This window comes from Dermacentor andersoni, chromosome 6, assembly GCF_023375885.2.
Source record: "Dermacentor andersoni chromosome 6, qqDerAnde1_hic_scaffold, whole genome shotgun sequence".
Classification (NCBI taxonomy): Eukaryota; Metazoa; Arthropoda; class Arachnida; order Ixodida; family Ixodidae; genus Dermacentor; species Dermacentor andersoni.
The window spans coordinates 38,971,385-38,995,253 of NC_092819.1; the positions used below are offsets into that span (position 1 = coordinate 38,971,385).

The following is a 23,869-nucleotide window of genomic DNA, read 5'->3' on the forward strand; positions in this document are numbered from 1 at the left end:
ACACCTCCCCACCTGATATGACGTGCACACACTAATTATGCATGATTTGGCCGAACAAAAGAAAAATAGTTATTTCTGATTCGACACCTTTTCGCCATTAGCCATCGGCTATTGGTCAAAAGCTTTCGCGCCACACCCACTTCACCTGCCTATCACGCGACGTCACAAAACCGCAAAATCTCCCTACGTCAAAGTGACAAGTATGCGTTAAAGATGCATTAATATGCCGAACAAAACTGAATGTTCTTCTGAATAGCCACAGGCTGCCCCGTCCCGAAAGGAATAAAAGATGGCTACCGCCGAACGCTCAGGCACTGGCGACTCGCACCTGCCCGAGAGCAGGGGTTTATTTGCTTATAATAAACCTTTTACGTTGCCGTGTAACGTTATCGAGCACTTTTGGCCCGTTTATGACCTCGCTCATACAACTTTTCTTTGCTGAGGATCCCTTTTAGCGGCATTATTAACCTTCCGTTGCATGCCGCCGCAATTTTCGACCAGCCACCTCAAGCTAAGCAAGGGCAAGCGGACCAATCGCAGACGCCGGTACCACCCTCTTCATCCAGTTATCGATTTTCAGAGCAGTGGCTCAGCCCCATCGAATCCCTCTCCGTTTGTGCGTGATTCTGGCCTATTGTCAGCCAATTAGATAAGACAAGCCGCTCCTTGTAGGCAACGCTATACGTTTTTCAAGTAACAAAAGCGATCTCCTATGAACGAGGAGAGCGTTTCATTGAACTGTTCATGCAACCCCGCGGATGACCGCCCGATGCTTGCGTCGGCGGTGACACAAATTTGACGACACGGGAATGGAATAAAAACATATTGGAATAGGTTTACGTTATAGGGACAATACACGCGGGAAGGCGGAACAACGCCTTTTACAGGCCTCAAAGAACTGTTCGTACTAAACCTGAAATAAAAATAAAAATTGGGAAGCTAGTAGTATCTGCTATTACGGTAAGATTCTTAACATGTTCAAAAGAAAAAGAAGGTTTCTCTGGTATATACATTATGCAAGATCTGGGACACGAGCATAATATTACCTTACTTTGCTTGCGGTTGCTGGAGATGTGAGTGCAAAGTAGATTTTAGGTAGCCATTGTGTGTACACTTGCCATTTATTCTTTTTCTTATTTTGATCCAAACTCGTAGTGGGGGACTCCAGGTTAATTTTGACCGCCAGGGAATCTGTAACGTGCACCTAATGCACGGCACACTAGCGTATTTGCATTTCACCCCCACCGAAATGCGGCCGCCGCGGCCGGGATTCGATCCCGCGCCCTCGGGCTTAGTAACGCTTAGTAAGCCACCACACCGGGTATCAATTGCCAGTTACGTGCAGTGCATGCAGTGCAGTGAACACGATGCGCGGCCTCAACAATAAACGAGAACCAACGAGGCATCTCCGGTGAACCAGACTAAGGGCTCGCAGATTGTGCACCCCTTATCCTTCAACGATCCTCTGATTGAGACGCAGTGGTTTGCGGTAGGATTAGCGCCAGCTAATGAACGAGTCTTCCTATTCGTTCTCCCTATCGAAAGGTCGATACGACCGTCATCTTCTGACTGCACAGCAAACACTTAATCAAGAGAAATACAAAAGATAAAGACGGAAAGAGCAAGTGACAATTAAAAATTATTTCGAAACAGATTAAGCTGCACTCGAAATAAGCGAGCGGCGTACCATTCTTCGAGTTAACAAATGAAGGCATCTAGAATGAAGGTGGGTCAGCATAAGGAAAGAAAAAAGTAAGAACGGAAAACAGATATATTTGCTGCCGGAGAACACTGTGTTTGCAGTTGCCGGCCAACACTATATGGTGGCACTTTTATAAATCTCTGCATTCAATTTCGAGAAACAGGTATGCGTACATTATTTCCCGCGTTTCATTTTTCACCATTTGAGCAGGAAAAAAGGGAAGGAAACACAGAAGCATATGGCATGTCCCCTCACCTCTTTACAAAGTACTAAACTCGTTCAGTTGCAAAGACACATTCGATCTCTTCATTAAGCCAGCGAAGCTATCATAAGCGCCTTCCGCCTTATTCGCTGTTGACTATGAACTACTGCCGATTAGCCCCTTTTACAGAAATTTTTTAAACAAGCAACTCAATCAACTTTTCACTTGAATAGACAAGAAACGTGGCACTGACGAATTGAGATGGCATGTTAATTTAATGAACTCAAGGATTCCGCTGTGCCGGTGCTAGGCACGCTAGGCCTTTAGGCAAGATGGCGCGATTGAAAGACTGTACGATCACCAGTAGCGATCAACAATGACAACTACAGGAAAGCCCCAGCTTTCACCTAACCTTTCGAGAAGAGGGTCTCTCCTTCGCACTTACGAAGAGAACTCTCTTGTCGAAATGTTAGCTTCAGGCTGAGACCGCTTTTCTTCGGCTAGTGTTACTCACTTGCATTCTGCACATATCTGTCACCCCTCTCCTTTGACTACATTACCACAACCAGTGACTTACACGTCAGAAGCTCTCACGTGAGCTGATAACAAGACACACGCTCGCTAAACACATGTCAAAGCAAAGCACACTCGTCGTTATTTATTTAAAGATGAGCGTGGAATGTCTTCCATATGCGCATGGCAGACAAAACTAACCTGCGACCGCACAAAGACATGAACGCCAAAATTGAAGCTTCCTGAATTGGGCCCACAGACTACCCTGTCAAAAAAGAAGCATCTTGGTCCCCCTGAGAAAACTGAAAGTTAATTAAAGGCGATAACATTGCTCGTAAATACAGTTCCTTGTCCTCGATTGTAATGGCCCTGCATTGCATCACTGCGCCAGAAAATTGACGATCAGAGAAAAGCATCTGGTGACTACCGCATGTTGTTCCAGCACGCACTGCTAACGGCGGTTTCCTGAAAAGGTGGGCATTTGAAAGCGGCTGCAAAGTCCGCGCTGCGCCTCAGGGGTTCGTTGATGTAGATCGAAGCGTGTTCGTATTTGATGCACCAGAAATATGCGTAGCGAGTGTAGAAAAACCGCGCCTTGGAGTTCATGTACAGGCTCCAGACCGGCTTCATTTCAAACCAGTCCGGTGTGGCGCCGAAGAGTGAACCTTCGGTAGAAATGTCCGTGGCCCCGGACGCTAGGCCTGCAGCTATTTGCAGGGCGATGGAGTTCTCCAGCAGTACATTGGCTACGTCGGTCTTCGCACGAAAAGACTTCAGCATGCATTGTCTACGAAAAAAGAAAAACATACAATTTTAAGTTCACTGGTATCACTGGCAGGTGTTTCCCTCAACCAGCCGTTTAAAGTTCACGCTGGGCCTCTTTTTGATCGACACGTTGTGAATATGCTCCCTGTTCCCGCAATTTTAGAGCGACGCCAAATCGAAGCAATAAATCTGTTTACAGTGACATGTGTTCTTTCAATACTCTGTGTTTAATAATTTCGTGATAACTACAAGAAAAAGAAAAGAAAGAACACGAAGGCCAGATTTCATTTGAATTTCGCGTCAATAACAGCGCGTCGTAAAGTGATACGTCGTGGATTTCAACGTATCTCCTAGTACTTGGGGCGTTGCGGTTCTGCAAAAGAGCTCTTGACACTTGCAAAGTTTTTTTTTTTAATGTGTAAAATGCAACGCAGACATCTTTTTGTTTTTTTTACCGATCACAAGCTAACCTAACCTGAGCAGATGCCCTCAAAATTCATGACGTCACCTAGAGCCAGAACGGGAACTTCAAGGAGGCGTGGCCACTCGTTCTTTCCTTCTGAGTCATATTCTTTTATGGCTTGCAAAACTTCTTCTCGCGGTACAATGAGGCGTTACGTAATTTTTTTTTATACTGTGGAAAGGCAAGTTACTAACAGGGCTGACATTACTTTTCTCTTTAGCAGCCTTTCAATATTGTTGGCAATTTTTTTTTGTAAAACTACGTAGTATATTTATCGTACTGTCTTGTTGCTGTTTGGCCAAACCCGGCCCTTGCGCCACTAAACAACACACATTCATTCATTATTTTTATCGCACATTTACCCAGAAGTCAGACATGCTCATTCATTGGATTTCTTGAAGTCAACGTCTCTCGTTCTGTTCCACTTGCAGCACCTTCGCGAGGTCGCGCCTTCCCCTCGCTCGAAACTTCCTTTGGCGGTTTTAATTATTTTCACGCGGGTCAACTGGCACCACTGCTGACGTGAACAGATGCGCCATCAAATGGCTCACGTGTGACTGCTATCACCATGAGTGGTGCACAATGAACAGGTAAACGGCGTACCCCATTTTTTTTTCTTGCAACTCCTATGAATGTTATGACGACGACTCTTTTTTTGAAATAAGTAAGCATGATTCGAGGCGAACCAGCTGTAGCAATCTAATCCGACACTCAAATACGCAGGCACATCAACTTTCAGCATTAAGAGATAAGCATGTTACATTATGTCACACCGGCTCTGCAGTGCATTCCGAATCCTTGCTTTAGATTTCCCATTTAATTGCCCATGTAGCAGCTCACAGAACAACGTCATAAACAAATGCATTGATGGTTACTACAAAGCCCCCTACGGTTGGCTGGAATGACATGATTGTAACAGATGCGATATCTATTATGTTCTATATATAGAAAATTTCGTAGGCGAGATCTAAAAGCTGATATGTATTGACAAATATTGACTTTTCATTTTTCACGCAAGATCAAGTGTCGAAAAAAAATGCAATGCAGTCATGTATTTTACCTAATGTAGGTAATGAGGACCTCTACCTGTGCTTAGCAACCCTATTACCAAACAGCACCTCTAAACAAATTGCTTTACTGTTTATATTGGTCCTGCGAGATAACAGATGGCTTAGTAACGCTTATCAAGGCTAATGTGATTGACCTACACAATATGAAGCTACCAAGATCAGCGTCTGTATTCATAAATTACCTTTTGTATATGCTGCTTGATATCGGTCATCGCCGCAGTGATCTTAGCGCTATCACGTGGACCTGTACTGCGAGTTCCAGGCGCGTCAACGGCGAACGTTAAAATCAAGCACACGAAATAGAAGCTTTGTGAATACGGGTTCACACGATGAATTTTCTGAACTGCAACGTAGCACATGATCAAGTGCGCACATTGTGGCTCACCACTTAACCAGGTATGAAGCTACCTCGAAAGCTCGATTCCAATCAATAACTAAAAAAAAGAGAGATCGCGTTCTTTTTTTGACAAAAACCAGATGAAGCCAACGGAATGGCTTGGATTCATTGGCTTGAATTCATTGTCTGTTGCATTGATTGTGCGCTGGCTTCATACGGATGGTACCATCATCGAGCTTCTCACGCTATTACCTAGAAGGAAATCTGCCGCTGCTGCGCTGTGGTATGCATGGCAACGCCGGCATATTGCGACTTCGGAATAGCATGGTTTTCGGAGAGCCAGGCAAGCACAGTTCCGTCTGTCACAGTGATTAACTTTCTACTAAAACAGCACCTAAAAAGCTGTTTAGGTTTATTATTACATAAAACATGCCTTGTTTAACTACGAGAACGTATCATTGCATGTACAAATGTATGAAACGTAAAAAGTATCAGCGGGCCGCTAAAGTTGGAGGACAGACGACAAGATTCGTGCTTGCATTGGAACAGGGGCGCGATCGGAGATATTTTGTTCGATACGCGTTCTGTTCAGTCTGCAACGTCACAAAGTTGCAGTATGTAAAATTTGTGACAGCGGGGCGGAGAGAGCAGCCAATCAGGAAGCGGTGACCTCCCCGGAAGTTTACTTCCGTCGTTTGTCGTCTGCTTGCAGACAGTATACTACAAAACGAAATGTTTCTCGTCTTCCAAGTGAATGAAATCGTTACCTAAAAAAACGTATTTTATCTTCTCAAGCCCAAACACGTTTTCAAATAGTAGTACTTTTGACTACTGCAATTTATAACTATTAGGTTCTTTGCGTCGTCCCTAGGTGGTGTCGCGCACAGCGAGAAGAAAAAAGAAAAAGAAAACGACGGGAGGAGTGGCGCATTTTTCAAGGGGCAGCGACAACATTCCAGTGGCTCGCTGGCACCAATGATGTTGTCGATTTATCTGTACAACCAACGAATTATTTGTTTCGAGAAACAAAAACGACGCCGGAATTCACTTTCTGCCATTTCTTCATACGCGTTTCGCACCGCCACCCGCTCTCCTCCTTCCTCTAGAAACGCCAGCGCAACAACCTAAGTTCCCAACGGAAGCGCCATTTTCTCGAATTAAACTATGGATTCGATTCAAACGTGCTATTTCGCAGCCGAAAAGGCCGCCTGTTGGATCCAATCCAATCCACCAGACGCGCCATGCGAAGCCGTATGATCGCTCCAAACTTCTCAACTCCCGTCGCGTTCGGACGAAATGGTCGGTGGGCGGATGATTGACAGGAGCGTGTCGTCATTTTGACGTCACCAAATACGGGGCGGCGCCCCGCGGCTGGCGACGTCGGCGCGGAGTAGGCCAATCGCACGCGCCGGTAACCGAACGAACGCGCCGAACAACCATCTCCGATCGCACCCCTTGTCGTCGGTTCTTGCTTTTCTTCGCTTGGTTATGCAAGGTAGGTGAGTAAACTTCACTGGAAGATGTAATATGCGTGAATGTAAACATTTTATGAAGATCTTACTTTAAGAACGCATCATTTGTGTAGTCATATCTACGTTTTAGACGAAGTCTCTTACAACACCAGCGAACACAAGCCTCGCAGACACATATACCATCATTCCCATGACGGCACAGCGCCCCTTAGGAAATTCCCATAGACGATGGCACCAGATTTCCCTCCAGGTGTTCTAGTGAGAAATTGTATGGGTAGCATACGGCATTTTTTAGGCCTACGAAAGTGAAAAGTCACCTGTGATACTCGATTGCAGCCAGTGTCCGCGACGACCATCCTTGGTGTTGAACTACTGTCCTCCACAGCAACGCTGCCATTCGAGCCGCGACCACCGGTGCGTCGGCGAGCAAGGCGCGGCTGGCGTTAACGGTGCTCAGGAAAGCGTACGCGATCGGCGACACGTACAAGTCCTCGCTCACCAGCACCATGCGGTTCCAGAGTTCGTAGTCATCGTTTTCATCATGGAGCGGCGCACCTCGACGCCACGCTTCGCGCTTGACGTCGAAGTCGAAGCTCAGAGCTCGGAAGTAGTTGTCCACAAAACCGTGCTGTGGCAGTGTGGGCACGCGCACGTCACTAAGCAAGAGGTCGTTCGGAAGCAGCAGGGACGCATTCCGGACGAAAGCCTCGAATTTGCCCGTGTCGTTACCGGCCTTCATGATCTGCAGTAGCGGCCCGTATTGCAGGAGGGCCTTCCTTGTTTCCGCGAAGATTGAGCGCATTCGGGCATCCTTTGCCGGGCTTGTGAGGGCGTCCACGTAGGCCCTGCGCCACAGTTCAGTGAATCGGCTCGACTGGCTAGTACATACTTGCCATATCTGTGACGTCGGGAAATCTAGCACCGACCATTCCTGGACCTCTACCGTCGCGCTGATTACTACGCACGTCAGCATGTAGCAAAGCGACATCGGCTGAGCGGAGACATTCCAAAGGATCCCAATTTCTGCGAGAAGAGCCCGTTTGGCAGATGAATATATAAGGTGCTTGTCGCTGAAATCCGGATAAATCTCTTTCATAATAGCCTCGAACAGAGAAACGTCCAGGCCCCCGAAGGCGTCGAGGAGCTCTTTTGTCGCGATGTTCCCGGGCTCCCCAGCGTCGCTCTGATGTGGAAGAAGTTGTTGCCAGTCGCCGATATCCTGCCGAGTGTAATTTGTCTTCATTTTAGCGTTCACGCCCGAAAGAGCCGCGTTGAAACAATCGTAGCTGCAGTAGTACACGAAGGTCAATTCCCGCATGAAGTTCCATTCAAACTCGACAGAAGCCAGGCTGAAAACGACACCAAAGAAGAAGTCGATCTGGTACCGAAATTGCACATTCAGTGCGAACCGCAGAAGGTCGGCGGGCGTCATCCTGCCACTCGTAACATTAGCCATGGCCACGATGGCGGAAGTCACCTGTTCATGCCGTAGGTCTTTTTGCCACACTTCGCTCAAGCAGGACGTGAAATATCCGTGAAGCGCTTTCGCGGCTGCTGAAGTAAAGTTTCCGGTACCCTTGATGATGTCTGCAGCGATTCTGTCCTGTCGTGGAAAATGAGGAAGGAAATCGCAGGAAAATGTAGTGAAATTTTCGCGTCATTTTTCGCATGGAGTATCACGTGCCTGAACATCCACCTCAATCTTTCCGGGCTAAATATACGAGAGTGAAAAAAGAAGAGCTCCTTTATCTAGCGACGTTGAAGAGGATATTCCCGACTCACTGCGGAGTGCGATAATCTATACAGTATAGTACAATGATCGATTTGTGTCTCTATCTACGGAGCTTAATGTCGTTATGAGTTAAGCAACTGCGGTTCTTAAAGCCAAGCAAAATAATAAGAAAGCTAAGTAAAAGGACTACTGCTCGCGTCAAACGCGTTGAGTTCTGACCTAAACAAGAACGCCAATGGCTGCTCCATCCCACCATGGGATGTAGGAAAGTTTTCCGATGCTGCGTAAAACAGATCATTGCGTTTACTTCAGTGCACTATAGTTGCCTTAGCTCACATGTAGATAGCATGGCTTTTTATGTGCACGGAGCCGCGAAAATACGTCCGTTCGACTATATTATAATTTAACAAATTCGTTTCAGAGATACCTCAAATTTTTTGCACGAGTTCTTGTTGTTTATCTCAATTAGCCATAAGGAAAACTGAAGCCGAGGTCACAGCATTGTTAAAACATAGTTTATGTTGTCGAAACAATTGAAATAGCTTCGGCCACAAGCACAATGAACGAAAAAATGTTGTTAGACGTCGCTGTGCGCTACTTCATCGGGACAGCTTATATTTCAGTCTTCTGGTAACAACGTGGATATTAAAGTGTTACATTTATAAGTAGTGTGAAATCTCGGCAAACCATAACCATTGCTAACACGCATCAAAGACGCAGTAGTGGTCTGTCGGACGTTAAGAAATAAAGATTGCAACAATAATATAAAAGGAGCATGAATCTTCGTGAAGGCGACGGTCGCTTAGAACCTCAGCCAAAATTCGGAACTGGGCAAGGTGGTGCAGATTCACTGTTAGGAAAAGCGCGTAGGGAGAAAGATGAGACAATAAAAAGCGCTGGTTCTGTATTCTTTCTTGCTGCTTCGCACGAATTTAGATTTACGCGAACAGTGGTCGCTTTTTTAATCCAGCCAGCCGCGGTACCATCTGAGGGGTTGTTCGTTGTGCTGAGAAGCGAATGTTCACTGTGAATAACCTATGTTAAAATGTTATCACTGGCTTCACGCCTGTCACGACAGCGAATTGGCGTGGTAGCCTGCACACCATGCGAGGGCAGCCACTAAAGTTATGATGATGTGGTATTTAGTGGCGCCGCGGACATATGCACCACACGCAACTGACAGAGGACGGTCGCGTGTGCTAAAACTATCGTGCCTACTTCCGGCTTGTGACCGGTTCTTACCAATGCGTCAACGATGACGCTGGCCTCGATGACACCGTCCTGGATGGCCCGCTTGCAAACGTAACCGAAGAAGTCCTTGCAGGGCGACACCGTGTCATCGATGACGGCATACAGCTGGGCCGCTTCGTTGGGGCAACAGAAGGACGCGTCAGTCGTGTTCTTTGAGCGGAGGAAGGAGTAGTTCGCGGACGCTAGCCAGATCAGCGCAAAGGTGACCAAAACTAAGGCGAGTGCAGCCGTGCTCACGACGCCCACCGCGACTGGCACTTGTCCACTGGCTGGTAAGGTGTACGCCGGAGACGCCGGAGACGCCGCGGACGCCGGATATGCCGAAAGCGACCGAGGAGAGCCTGCTGAACATGATGGCTGTTCATCATCTTCCAGGATCTCTGGCTCGACCTCCGGGCTCTTCTCTCTGGCTTGTACTACTTTGGACAGAGGCGTGGAAGGTCCAGCCGTCTGGAAACTGCTGGCGGCCACCATTGTTCGCTCGTCGTTTCCAACCTTAGTCGCTATGACCGGCCTCCTCTTAGTCGATTGTACTCCTTCCGTCAGCGGCGGGGACGTTCCTCGCGTTTGGTTAGGACTAACAGTGAAATGTTTCTTCTCAGTGCGAGGACTCGGTGGTTTAATCTTCTGAACCTTCTCACGCGCATTAGTTGGCTTAGGCTCCAGCGAGGTTGGACCAGTCTTCTTGGTACTGCTGGCCGTCGGCGACAAACTCTTCGGTTGAAGAGTGCGCGCTTCAGTCTCCGTTTTTTCCTTTATTGCTCGGACTTGTTTCGTGGGCAGTGAAGAAGGTTGCGAGGCCGGAGTACACCCAGAAGTGGGTGCACTCTTTTCTTCGGGAGCTTGAGGTCCGAGCTTTGGCGCCTTCTGGATCGATCGCATATGTTTGTCTATTGACGAGGGCTGTCTGGACGGTGGTGAACGGCTGACTGCAGGCGATATATCCTCATAACTTGGGTTGCCTCGTTTCATGTTCTCGTTGTTTTCGGCCGGTTGTAGTCGTTGGACACGCGACGACGATATTCTGCGAGTTCGTCTTGCGCTGAACGCAGAAGGCTTCGCTTCGTCGTGCCACTCTTCTTCTTCTTCGGTTTCCTAACCTTCTATTGCTACAGCAGGTACCAACAGCAGGTGATTGGCCAAGAAGAATAGAAAATTTTCAAAAATATCTTTTTATCATGACCATCGACGTGAACTTAATTAACGCCGCTAATTTCTTAACAAATTTTATTCAATTACATAGCAAACGTTAGCGAGATAAATGTCCTTTAATCGAACAGCAAGGCGACGGTGCGAATGAAAGAAGAGCAAATACAAAACAACGCATCAACATCGACCGCATTAGGGCCTCCAAGCTTAATATACGTTTGCAAAGCTGACAAATGTATTACACGTTACTCTATTTGATTTATGATTCGTTAATCTTTTAATTCTCTTTATGATTTTTTATCGTAATACACGCGATTTTTGACCTATTCTCCGCAGCGTGTTAGCGCTATTTCTGAAAGCACTTGTCATCATCATTATAATGAAAGCGCAGGCGCCGTGTTAGAGAAAATTACTGCTACTGGATGAAACGAGGATGAGGTTCGTTGGTTGGTTTTCGTTTACGAGTGGATCATACCCACTACGGGGAAATGGCCAAGAATCGGGTGGATTAGGAAAATATTTTGAGTCTAGAAAGAAACACTAATGAGAAATTTTAAATCACGATTATAAATGAAGTCAGATAAAGATGAAACAATTTATCAAGAAATTGGACCTGATTCAATTATACAAACATCACAACAGCTACACCAACATCCCTTTTAAAATGTCCTAAAAAGAGGCTCGCAAAGATAGAATATCGGCACTGGCTATGTTCTATCCAGCCGCATGTAATTGTCTTCCTGAAGTATGTTTTCTTAATGCTGATAATCGTGGCTGGTACAGCACAGAAGCTAGTAGCGCAGATGAGGTAAAGCGCCGCGCGAGCAAATTACGCAAACGGAAAGTTCGACGACGAAGTGATTTTCTTCGCTATTTGCGTGTTGGACGGTAGGAACATTGGAGGGTGCGCCCCGTGGTTAGAACCGTATCGTGCTCCACGCTATTGGTTTCGGGCAGACGCACCAATGAGACGCTTACAAATACAGACGACGACGTGCAGTCTATATCGATGACTGGGGTTCGCTGGCTCTATCATTGGCGTAGTATTCCTCACATGTGTCAAATAAGTGCAGTAAACGTAGAAAAAATTTCTAGACAGCAACTGAAAAGAAAGCCGAGGTGTCAACCAAACAGTAGTGTCTGTGGCACCACCCTGCACCTGGAATTGCCTGCCAGGGGATCATCCAGACTGGCCTCTCCAGAGCGAGAGAGAACAAGGAAAGGAAATACTTCTCAGTCGAACACCCGATTTGCTACCCTACACCGCGTGAATGGGGAAGGGGGAAATTTTCCTTTAAGTAGGAATCTCTCAGACCAGATTGTGACGAACATTCGCTTTAATATAACGAAACATATAGTGCAATGCAGACTTTAGTCACTCAACAAATTGCAATTTCCAGGGGGCTAATACAGATATTCACTGATTGCATTTTTATTTATTCACATTAACGCACAAGTTCAGACTGCCGAATGGAAGTTGGGAAGTATACATGACCTCATCATACCTTGCTGTTGAAGCAGCGCACTGACACGGACACAGTGAAGACACACAAGAAAAGACGACACTCGCTGCCTTACATGACCTCTCTGCCGAGCACAAATCATCCTAATCCTGGCTGCCGCTCCTTTAGTATGTGGATGATTTGCCCCAGCGGATAAAGACAACAAAGCGCAGATATTAAGTAGCCGCATTGACAGGCGTAAATAAAAATCATAGTTAAAACATTCATATCATTATTAGTTTGTCGCGTTATGGAGTCAATATTTATTTAGTTACTGTACTATGCCGATTTTTTTCCTATATGAATAAATGTATGTTGTAACCAAAGTACTCTCGACCTCAATCCCTCCTAAGCAAATGATTTGTAATAAAGGATAAGAGAAGTAGCCCCGCTTTCGAGATATGGTCATTTCTGCTAAAACCTGCATTGATGTTACAGTTAAGATAATCTAGAGAATTGCATGGCACATGCTTTGGTAAACTAAAGTTTTCCCAAAGCGCCAATGTCGAACGCCGATGTATTTCGTAACACTTTTTAAGGTCGAATATATCTTAACTTGAGGTAGTATTGCAATTTCTGGCTGCGCAAACATGGATTCACTACTGCTCATTTTCAATTTTGCAGTCGAAGCATATGGCGCAAATTGAATTGTGAAAAAGCAAAAAATGTTCCGCTGTTAATTTCACGAATTCGTGACTTGGCCATTCTGATTTCTCATTCCAAAATTTTCGCCTTTTCTACATATACACGCGGAAAGGCGGAACAACGCATAATACAGGCAACAAAGAACTGTTCGTTCTCAATATTAAAAAAAAAAGAATAAGCAAGCTAGTAGAATCTGCTATTAAGGTAGGATGCCTAACACTTTTAAAAGAAAGAGCTTTCTCTGGTATATACAATATGCAAGATCTGGGACACGTACATAATATTGCCTTATTTTGATTGCGGTTGCTGGATATGTGCGGGGAGCGCGAAGTGGATTTTAAGCAGCCATTGTGTATACACTTCCCATTTGTTCTTTTTCTTATTTTGATCAAAACCCGTAGTGGGGGACTCCGGGTTGATTTTGGCCACCAGGGAATCTTCAACGTGCACCTAATGCACGGTACACTAGCGTATTTGCATTTCACCCCCATCGAAATGCGGCCGCCGCGGCCTGGATTCGATCCCGCGTCGTTGGGCTTAGTAACGCAGTGATTTGGGCTTGTTGGTAAGACATCGTGAGGCTTATAGCGCCTACGAGCGCCTGTGTTTGTCACGTCTCACTTTCGTCCTTGTCTTTTTAACGTGCTATAAGCCTCACGAGGGCTTAGTAACGCAATTCCAAAGCCACTAAGCCACCACACCGGATATGAATTACCAGTTACGTGCAGTGCATGGATTGCAGTGAACAAGACGCGCGGCCTCAATAATAAGCTAGAACCAACGAGGGATCTTCGGTGAACCAGGGGCGCTATAACGTAAAACAATTCCAAACATTTCTATTCCAATTCTGCAATCAGCCTTCCGCGATTGGTCAAAAACTTTTTTCGGCCACCCCCACTTCAACTGTAGGTCACGCGACGTCACGAAAACCGCGATAGCTCCCCATCTGATATGACGTGTACACACTGATCATGCATGATTTGACCGAACAAAAGAAAAATAGTTATTTCTGATTCGACGCCTGTTCAGCACTAGCCCTCGGCTATTGGCCAAAAGTTTTCGGACAGCACCCACTTCACCTGCCTGTCACGAGACGTCACAAAACTGCAAAAACACACCGCGTCAGAGTGACGTGTACGCGTCAAAGATGCATTAATATGCCGAACAAAACTGAATTTTCTTCTGAATAACCGCTGGCTGCCCCTTTCCGAAAGGAATAAAAGATGGCTGCTTCCGATCGCTGATGCACTAGCTACTCGCACTTGTCGGAGAGCATGGGTTTATTTGCGTATAATGAAACATTTTGCGTAGCCGTGTAACGTTTTCGAGCACTTTCGGAACGTTTACGACCACGTTCTGCCAACTCTTCTTTGGTGAGGATCCGTTTTAGTGTCATTCTTAAGCTTCCTTTGCATGCCGCCGCGATTGTCGACCAACCACCGCCAGCTAAGTAAGGGAAAGCGGACCAATCGCAGACGCCGGCCCCACCCTCTTCATCCAGTTATCGATATTCAGTGCGGTGGCTCGGCCCCATCGAATCCCTCTCCACTTCAGCGTGCTCCTCGCCTCTTGTCAGCCAATTAGATAAAACAAGCCGCTCAGTGTAGGCAATGTTATTCTTTTTCAAGCAAACAAAAGTAACCTCCTATGAACGAGGAGAGCGTTTGATTGGTCTGCTTAGACAACCCTACGGGTGACCACCCGATACTTGCGTCAGCGGTTACGCAAATTTGACGTCAGAAAATTGGAATAGAAACATATTGGAATAGTTTTACGTTATACGGCCCCAGACTAAGGGCTTGCCGATTGCGCACACCTTATCCTTCGACGATCCTCTCATTGAGTGGCATTGATATGAGGTAGGATTAGCGCCGGCTAATGAAGAAGCCTCCCTTCTGGTTCTCTCTAACGAAATGTCGATACGACCATCACCTTCTGACTGCACAGCAAACAATTAAGAGGAATACAAAGCATAAAGACGGAAACAGCAAGTGACAATTAAAAGATTCATTCCAAACAGATAAATCTGCACTCTAAATAAGCTAGCGCCATACAATTCTTCGAGTTAACAAATGAAAGCCCCTAGAATAAAGGTGAGTCAGCGTAAGAAACGGAAAAAGAAGATCAGGAAGAAAAACAGATGTACTTTCTACCGGAGAACACTGTTTTTAGTTGCCCGGCATCACCATTTGGTGGCACTTTTATAAATCTCTGCATTCACTTTAGCGAAACCGGAAAGCGCACATTACTTCCTGGGTTCCTTTTTTTACCATTTGAGCAGGAAAACAGGAAGGAAACATAGATGCATATGGCATGTCCCCTCGCCTCTTTACAAAGTACTAAACTCGTTCAGCTGCAAAGACACATTCGATCTCTCCATTAAAGCAGCGAAGCTATCGTAAGGACCTTCCGTTTTATTCGCTGTTCTTGATTATGAACTAGTGCCGATTAGCACAGTTTATCATTCTTCTGTACAGAAATTTCTCAAACGATCCACTCAATCAACTTTTCATTTGAATAGTCATATAGCGTAGCAACAACATGTAAAGTAAATATGATATGATACGTGATATCACTTAAAATATATAAATAGGTTCCTAGAGGCTTAATATCGAAAGAGTTTGCACGTACAAGTAACGTGGCACTGACGAATTGAGATGGCATGTGTGATTAATTTCATGAACTCAAGGACGCCGCTGTTCTGGCGCTTAGGCGCATTTGCTAGTGAAAGAATGCGCGATTGAACGACTGTACGATCCCCAGTAGCGATCAACAATGACAACTATAGGAAAGCCCCAGCTTTCAGCTAACCTTTTGAGAAGAGGGTCTGTCCGTCGCACTTACGGAGACAACTCTCGTGTCGAAATGTTAGCTTCAGGATGGGATTGCTTCTCTTCTGCTGGTGTTACTCGCTTCCAATCTGCACCTATCTGTGACCCCTCTCCTTTGACTACATTACCACAACCAGTGACGCGTACGTCACAAGCTCTCACGTGACCTGATAACAAGACGCACGCTCTCTAGAGACATATCAAAGCAAAGCACAGTCGTTATTTATTTCAAGATGAACGCGGAATGTCTTCCGTATGCGCATGGCAGACAAAACTAACCTGCGACCGCACAAATACATTACAGCCATAATTGAACGTGCGTGAATTGGGCCCCCAGGCTGCTTTGTCAAGAAAGAAGCATCTAGGTCCCCCTGAGAAAAATGAACAGTGAAGAAAAGGCGATAACTTTGCTCGTAAATACAGTTCCTTGTCCTCGATTGTAATGGCTCTGAACTGCGTCACTGCACCAGCAAATTGATGATTAGAGAAAAGCATCTGGTGACTACCGCATGTAGTTCCAGCACGCACTGCCAAAGGCGGTTTCCTTAAAAGGCGGACATTTGAAAGCGGCTGCAAAGTCCGCGCTCCGTCTTAGAGGTTCGTTGACGTAGATCGAAGCGTGTTCGTCTTTCATGCACCAGAAATATGCGTAGCGAGTGTAGAAAAACCGCGCCTTGGAGTTCATGTACAGGCTCCAGACCGGCTTCATTTCAAACCAATCAGGTGCAGCGCCGAAGAGTGAACCTTCGGCAGAAATGCCCGCGGCCCCCGCCGCTAGGCCTGCAGCTATTTGCAGGGCGATGGAGTTCTCCAGCAGTTCCATAGCTACGTCGGTCCGGGCACGAAAAGACTTCAGCATGCATTGCCTACGAAAAAAAAAAACGGATTAAGTTCACTGGTGTTCACAGGTGTTTCCCTCGAGCAGTCGTTTAAACTTCACATTGGGCTTCTTTATGATCGACACGTTATGGATGTGGAGCCTGTTTCCATAATTTAAGAGGGACGCCAAACCAAACCAATAAATTTGGTTACAGTGAAAACGTATTCTTTGGATGCTCTATGTTCATAAATTTCGTGATAACCGGCTACAAGAAAAAAAAAACGAAGACCGGTATTTTTTTTTTTTAAATTTCGCACCAATATCCCCGCGTCGTTACATGTGACGTCGTAGACTTCAACGCATCCCCTCGGTACATGTGGTGTTGTAGTTCCGCAAAAAAAAAAAAAAAAAAAAAAAAAAAAGCTGTTGACACTTGCTAAGTTCATTCTTTTAATACTTCTTTAAAGAACAACGCAGGCATTTTTTTACCGATGACGAGTTAACCCGACCCGAGCAGGCGCCCTTAAAATCTATGACGTCACAGAGCGCTAAAGCTGGAACTTCAAAGAGGCATCGTCAATCGTCTTTTCATTCTGCGTCTTTTTTTGTTTTGTTTTTTATGCCTTGTAAAAGCCTCTTCTCGCGGTACTTATGCAAGCTGGTTTTCACTAATTTTACTATTGCGGAAGGGAAATTTACTAACACAGCTGATATTTCTCTTTAGCAGCCTTTTAATGTTGTTGGCAAATCTCTTGAAATAATATGTAGCATTTTTCCGTAGAATTGCCCAGAAGTCAGACATGCTCATTCCTTCGGATTTTTGAAGTCAACGTGTCTCGTTCTGTTCCGTTTGCAGGAACTTCGCGGTGTCGCGCCTTCCCGTCGCTCAAAACTGCCTTTAGAGGTTTTAATACTTTCCACGTGGGTCAACTGGCACGACTGGTGACGCGAAGAGATGCGCCATGAGCTAGGTCACGTGTGACTGCTATCACCATGGGTGGCGGACAATGAACGGGTCAACGGCGCACCCCCTTTTTGTCGAGCACCTCCTTTGAATGTTGTTATGACGACGACTCTTTTTCGAAAAAGCAAGCACGATTCGAAGCGGACCCGCTGTAGCAATCCGATTCGACACTCATATACGCAGATACTTCATCTTTCAGCATTAAGAGATAAGCATGTTACGTTACGTCACACCCTGCTCTCGAGTGTATTCCAGATTCTGTTTTGAGATAGGCTGTGTAATTGTCCATGTAGCAGTTCACAAAATAAGGGCAGTTAATAAGCTCAAAGACAAGTGCATTGGTGGTTTTTAGAAATCCCCTTACGGTGACAGGAATGACATCATTGTAACAGATGCGATGTCTATTATGTTCTATTTATAGGGAATTTTGTATATGAGATCTTAAAGCTGATATATATTGAGAATTCGTGACAGCTTTAATTCTTGACGCAACATGACACGTGGAAAAAAATGGTATCGCGTATTTTACATAGCAATTATTTATGAATACATCTATCTGACATTAGCAAGCCAATTAAAAAGCATCGTCAAAACAAATTGTTTTGATGTTGATGTTGATCGTGTAAAGGTGTGCTCAGACTGCGGTCGTAACGTTAGCAAAGCGCGCATCTGTCTCAAAGCCCGCATCGCGCGTTACTGGCGTTAAGATCGTTAACATTGCGGTTATGCTGGTCGTGCACATTGTAAGTTGCGTGCGTTACGCTTCTCAAGAGTGGACAATCAAAACGTAGACTGGCCAGTTGCGTCTCAGTGGATTTCATCACGGCGAAACCACCGTAAAACTCTAAGCGAAGGCACCAAAGAAGTGCGGGTGCCGTCGCAGCTCGAACACACATACGCTCGAACATACGCATACACAGTAATGGCTGTTGCTCTAAGTGGGGATGTCGGAAGGCGCGTTACGGGAAATTTAAAACCGAAACTGCGGCGCTTGTTGGCCACGTCGTAACCGTCGTATCTGCAGGAAACGTAAATGTAGCGGGCTCAGCAACAAATTCGCTTGCGTGGGTGACGACTGTTGCACTGTTAACGGTTGATACGATTACAGTTTGAACAAGCTCGTTGCGATTTTAGTGTTTGCGCTTGCGTTTCTTCCTAAATATCTGCACATTACCTACGTAGTCTAAACGTACCTTAATAAAACTGATGACATAGTAACGCTTATCAAGGCTAATGCGATTGGCCAACTCAATATGAAGATACTAAGATCAGCGTTTGCATCCATAAAGTTATCTTTCGTATGCTAGATGTTATCGGTCATAGCCACAGTGACCTTATTGCTATCACGTGGAACTATACCGCGAATTCCAGGCGCTTCAACGCCGAACATTAAGATCAAACGCTACGAAATAGATGCTTTGTGAACACGGGTTCACCTGATGGATTGCATGAACTGCAACGTATCACATGATCAATTGCGCACATTGTGTATCACCCCTGAACCATGTATGAAGCTACCTCGAGTGCTTGGTCCCAATTATTAAACCAACAAAAAAAGGAAAGAGATCTCGATCTCTTCTTTTGACGATAACCAGATGAAGCCAGCGGACAATGGCTTGGCTTCATTGGCTTGAATTCATTAACTATTGGATTGGCTGTGCGCTGGCTTCATGAGAATGGTAGCATACGGCATTTTAGCAGGCCTACGAAAGTGAATAGTCACCTGTGATGCACGATTGCAGCCAGTGTCCGCGACGACCACCCTTGGTGTTCAACGACTCTCCTCCACAGCAGCGCCGCCATCCGAGCCGCGACCACCGGTGCGTCGGCGAGCAAGGCACGGCTGGCGTTTACGGTGCTCAGTAAAGCGTACGCGATCGGCGACACGTACAGGTTCTCGCTCACCAGCCCCATGCGGTTCCAGAGTTCGTAGTCTATCTTTCCTACTTGGAATTGCGCGCCCCGGCGCCGCACTTCACGCTTGACGTCGAAGTCGAAGCTCAGAGCTCGGAAGTAGTTGTCCACAAAACCGTGCTGTGGCAGTGTGGGCACGCGCATGTCACTGACCAAAAGGTCACTGGGAAGCAGCAGGGACGCATTTCGGACGAAAGCCTCGAATTTGCCCGTGTCGTTACCGGCCTTCATGATCTGCAGTAGCGGCTCGTATTGCAGGAGTGCCTTCCTTGTTTCCGCGAAGATTGAGCGCATTCGGGCGTCCTTGGCAGGGCTTGTGAGGGTGTCCACGTACGTCCTGCGCCAAAGTTCAGTGAATCGGCTCGCCCGACTAGCGCATACTTGCCAGGCCTCCGCAGTCGGAATATCTAGCACCGTCCACCCGCCGATGTCTTTCATCGCACTGACTACGACGCACGTCAGCACGTAGCAAAGCGACATTGGTTGAGCCGAGACATTCCAAAGGATCCTAATTTCTGCCAGAAACGCCCGCTTGGCAGTGGTGTATGCAAGGTAGTTAAGGCTGAAATCCGGATAAATCTCTTTCATGATAGCCTCGAACAGAGAATCGTCCAGGCCCCCGAAGGCTTCGAGGAGCTCTTTTGTCGCGATGTTCCCGGGCTCCCCAGCGTCGCTCTGGTGTGGAAGAAGTTGCTGCCAGTCGCCGATATCCTGCCGAGTGTAATTTGTTTTCAAATGAGCATTGACACCCGAAAGAGCTGCCTCGAAACAATCGTCGCTGCAGTAGTACAGGAAGGCGATAGCCCGCATGAAGTTCCATTGAAACTCGACAGAAGCCGTGCTGAAGGTGACACCGAAGAAGAAGTCGATCCGGTACCGATATTGGGCGTTCAGGCCGAAGCGTAGAAGATCTGCGGGCGTCATCTTGCTACGCTTAGCGTTAGCCAGGCGCACAATGGCGGACGTGACCTGTTCTTGGCGCAAGTCTTTTTGCCACACCTCGCTCAAGCAGGATGTGAAATATCCGTGAAGCGCTTTCCCGGCTGCTGACGTAATGTTTCCGGTACCCTTGATAATGTCTGCAGCGATTGTGTCCTGCCGTTGAAAATGAGGAAGGGAAATCGCAGGAAAGGGTAGTGAAATGTTCGCGTCATTTTTCGCACAGAGTATCACGTGCATAAACATCCACCCCAATATTTCTGGGCTACGTATACAAGAAAAAAAGGGGGAGCTCCTTTATCTCGCAACGCTGAAGACGACATTCCCGAATTCCAGCAAAGTGCGCTGTTCTATGCACGATAATACAACAACCTAATTGTGTCTCCGTCTACAGAACCTTATGTCGGAAAGAATTAAGGTTCTTAAGATGAAGTAAAATATCGTAAAACCTAAATAAGAGATCTACTACTCACGCCTGACGGTTGAGCCCTGACATATATACGAACGCCAACCGCTTTTAAGTCTTAATCATGTTATGTAGGGAAGTTCTTCGAAACAGCGTAAAACACATCAATGGGGTTACTTCAATGCAGAGTAGTTGTCTTAGCTCATATGTACACAGCATTGTTTTATTGCGATAGCAATTATATAGCCCTCCACGCGCATTCCTGCGGTCGCAGTCGTAGTCACCCGTCGCCGTCGCCGTGATGTTCCGTGTAAGGTTCATACACGATAACATCGTCGCTGCGCGATGTACGCTGTATCTGCGAGTGAAAGCTTGCGAGGGTCCGCCGACAATCGCAGCTCAATCGCGCGCTCACCAGGCGTGAGGTCCGAGCAAAGCACGCCGCCTTCTGTCACGTGCAAGGCTCAGGAGGGGGCGAGGAGAGGAAGGAGGGCTTTCTACCGCGGCGGCTGCTGCTTGCAGCACGGCCCCGTGGGCGCCGCATCTCGCAAGCCATGTGCGACGTAGGGATGTGCGCGCCCGCGCGGGCCTCATCTTCAAGGCGATGCGCGATGTGGACAAAGTACGCAGAGAGCCGGTAGCTTCGTAAGTGCTGTGCTTTCGACTTATAGTTCGCGCTGCAGCGAGGGACAGTTTGAAAGTCAATGCGCTCGCTGCCACTGCTGCGCTCCTTCACTCCAGCGTTTGACAGCGAGTTCCAGCGGTCAAGCAGCTAGATATGTTCATGTTTACCTGTGCGCGCGTGACACTATACTTATTTAGCAAGCGAATGTTTCTGAGCTTATACGACCGATGAAACTAATGTTCTTACTTCATATAGCAGTCCACTAAATTGCTATCGCAATCCATGCTTCGCCTTCAGGGGGAAAGTGCGACTATTTTTTATGTGTACGAAGCTGCCAATATGCGTCCGCTCGGTTATGTCATAATTTAACCAATTGATTTCTGAGATACCTCAAACATTAACGCGAGTTCTTGTTTATTATCTCAATTAGCCGTAAGGACCATAGAAGTGTGAGGTCATGCTGTTAAGAGAATATAGTACGCTTTGTCGAAACAAATGACATAGCTTAGACCACCAGCATAATTGCAAGAAATGTTCTTAGCCCTCACATTGTTTAGATTCATTGTGACAGCTTACCATTCAGTCTTGTGGTAACAGTACAGCTTTTTAAAAATTCACATGGAAAGAGTGCGAAATCTAGGCAAACGACGGCCGTTTCCAACCAGCATTAGAGGCGCAGTAGTGTTCTTTCGGACGTTAAGAAATATATGATGCAACGAAAATCTGGAAGGAACATAAATATGCGCGAGAGTGGCGGTCGCATAGAACCTCATCATAATTCCGAACTGGGCAAGGTGATGCGGATTCAGTTTGGAAAAGCGCGTAGGGACAAAGAGGAAAGAAGAAAAAAAAAAGTGCTGGTCCTGTATTCTTCTGTCGTCTTGTCTTTGCCACTTCGCACGAATCTAGATCTACGCTAACAGTGATCGGCTAAGTCCAACCAGCCACCGCACTGTCGGAGGGCTGGTTCATTGAGCTGAGAACGTTTACTGTAATAAGCTACCTTAAAGTATCAGCAATGGCTTGACGTCCGTCACGACAGTGAACAGGCGTGGTAGGATGCATACAGTGGAAGAGCAGCCTCTAAAAATTATGATGATGTGGTGTGTAGTGGCGCAAAACGCAGATGCGCCTAACGAGACTCAAAGAAGACGCGCGCGCGTCCTAAAATTATCGTGTCTGCTTCCGCCTTCAAACCGGTTCTCACCAATGCGTCTGCGGCAAACCCGGTCTCAATGACACCGTCCTGGATGGCCCGCTTGCAAACATAAGCGAAGAAGTCCTTGCAGGGCGACACAGAGTCGTCCATGAGGGCATACAGCTGCGCTGCTTCGTTGGGGCAGCAGAAGGACGCGTCAGTTGCGTTGTTTGACTGGAAGAAGGGGTCCTTTGCGGACGCAAGCCAGATCAGCGCAAAGGTGACCGAAACTGAGGCGAGCACGGCCATGCTGACGACGCCCATAGCGACAGGCACTTGCCCACACGCTTGGAAGGTGTACGCCGCAGACGCCAGAGACGCCGGATATGCCGAAAGCGACCGAGGAGGGCCTGCTGTACATGATGGCCGTTGATCATCTTTCGGGATCTGTGGCTCGACCTCCGGGCTCTCCTCTCTGGCTTGCATTCCTTCGGACATAGGTGTGGAAGGTCCCGCTGTCTGGAAATTGCTGGCGGCCATTGGTGTTCGCTCGTCGTTTCCAGCCTCAATCCCTATCTCCGGCCTCCTCTTCGTCGATTGTACTCGTTCAGTCAGCGGCAGGGACGTTCCCGGAGTTTGGTTAGGGCTAACAGTGAACTGTTTCTTCTTACTGCGAGGACTCGGTGAATTAATCGAATTAATCTTCGGAACCTTCTCACGCGCCTTAGTTAGCTTGGGCTCCGGCGAAGATGGACCAGTCTTCTTGGTGCTGCTGGCCGTCGGCGACAAGCCCTTCGGTTTAGGAGTCCGCGCTTCCGTCCCCGTTTTCTTCATTATTGCTTGGACTTGTATGCTCGGCAGTGAAGAAGGTTGCGAGGGTGGAGGGCACCCAGAAGTGGATGAACTCTTTCCTTCGGGAGCTTGAGGTCTAAGCTGTGGCCCCTTCTGAATCGATCGCACACCTCTGTGTTGCGAAGAAGGATGTCTTGACGGTGGTGAAGCGGAGACTGCGTGCGATATAGCCTCATCACTTCGGCTGCCTCGTTTCATGTTCTTGTTGTTTCCGGCCGGTTGTAGTCGTTGGAGACGCGACGACGGTATTCTGGGAGTTCCTCTTGCGCTGAACGCAGAAGGCTTCGCTTCGATTCAATGACGATGTCGTCGACAATGATGAGGATGGTGGTGATGATAATGACGATGGCCTCATATTGTGGCTCATACCCACACTGGACGATTGGCCAAGACTTGTGTGCTGAAAGGGTTACTTAATGTTTTTAAGTATTTATATTCGATTAGAAAGACACACAAAAACAAAGAAAGGAATAATAAAAAGACATTCACAAGCTTATCCATTTAGTTGATGTTATGTAACTGCAAACAGCATCAAATACGTCCCTGCGGCTAAAACCTATGACTGACGCACCCAAAT

At 46.8% G+C, this 23,869-nt stretch overlaps 3 protein-coding genes across 3 annotated transcripts in view; all 3 read right to left on the minus strand.

Annotated features, from left to right (window-relative positions):
- Nucleotides 1-23,869, minus strand: part of LOC126521932 (glutamate receptor ionotropic, kainate 2-like) — a 401,025-nt gene that overhangs the window by 139,535 nt on the left and 237,621 nt on the right. The window lies entirely within an intron of this gene.
- LOC129382324 (uncharacterized) lies at nt 2,405-8,059 on the minus strand. The gene is made up of 2 exons (XM_055066177.2): nt 6,842-8,059; nt 2,405-3,204 (listed from the first exon to the last, which is right to left on the minus strand). The coding sequence occupies exons 1-2, from the start codon at nt 7,978-7,980 to the stop codon at nt 2,841-2,843; spliced, it is 1,503 nt and encodes a 500-aa protein (XP_054922152.2). The 5' UTR covers nt 7,981-8,059; the 3' UTR covers nt 2,405-2,840.
- On the minus strand, nt 15,403-22,980 carry LOC140218876 (uncharacterized). The gene is made up of 3 exons (XM_072288579.1): nt 22,510-22,980; nt 19,142-20,427; nt 15,403-16,500 (listed from the first exon to the last, which is right to left on the minus strand). The coding sequence occupies exons 1-3, from the start codon at nt 22,978-22,980 to the stop codon at nt 16,137-16,139; spliced, it is 2,121 nt and encodes a 706-aa protein (XP_072144680.1). The 3' UTR covers nt 15,403-16,136.

Coding starts and splice junctions, on each gene's coding strand:
- LOC129382324 (XM_055066177.2), bottom strand. CDS start 7,980: ATGGCTAATGTTACGAGTGGCAGGATGACGCCCGCCGACCTTCTGCGG. Junction 3,205..6,841: donor GCTGCAATCGAGTATCACAG/GTGACTTTTCAC, acceptor CTTTTTTCGTAG/ACAATGCATGCTGAAGTCTT.
- LOC140218876 (XM_072288579.1), bottom strand. CDS start 22,980: ATGGCCGCCAGCAATTTCCAGACAGCGGGACCTTCCACACCTATGTCC. Junction 20,428..22,509: donor GGTTTGCCGCAGACGCATTG/GTGAGAACCGGT, acceptor TTTCAACGGCAG/GACACAATCGCTGCAGACAT. Junction 16,501..19,141: donor GCTGCAATCGTGCATCACAG/GTGACTATTCAC, acceptor TTTTTTTCGTAG/GCAATGCATGCTGAAGTCTT.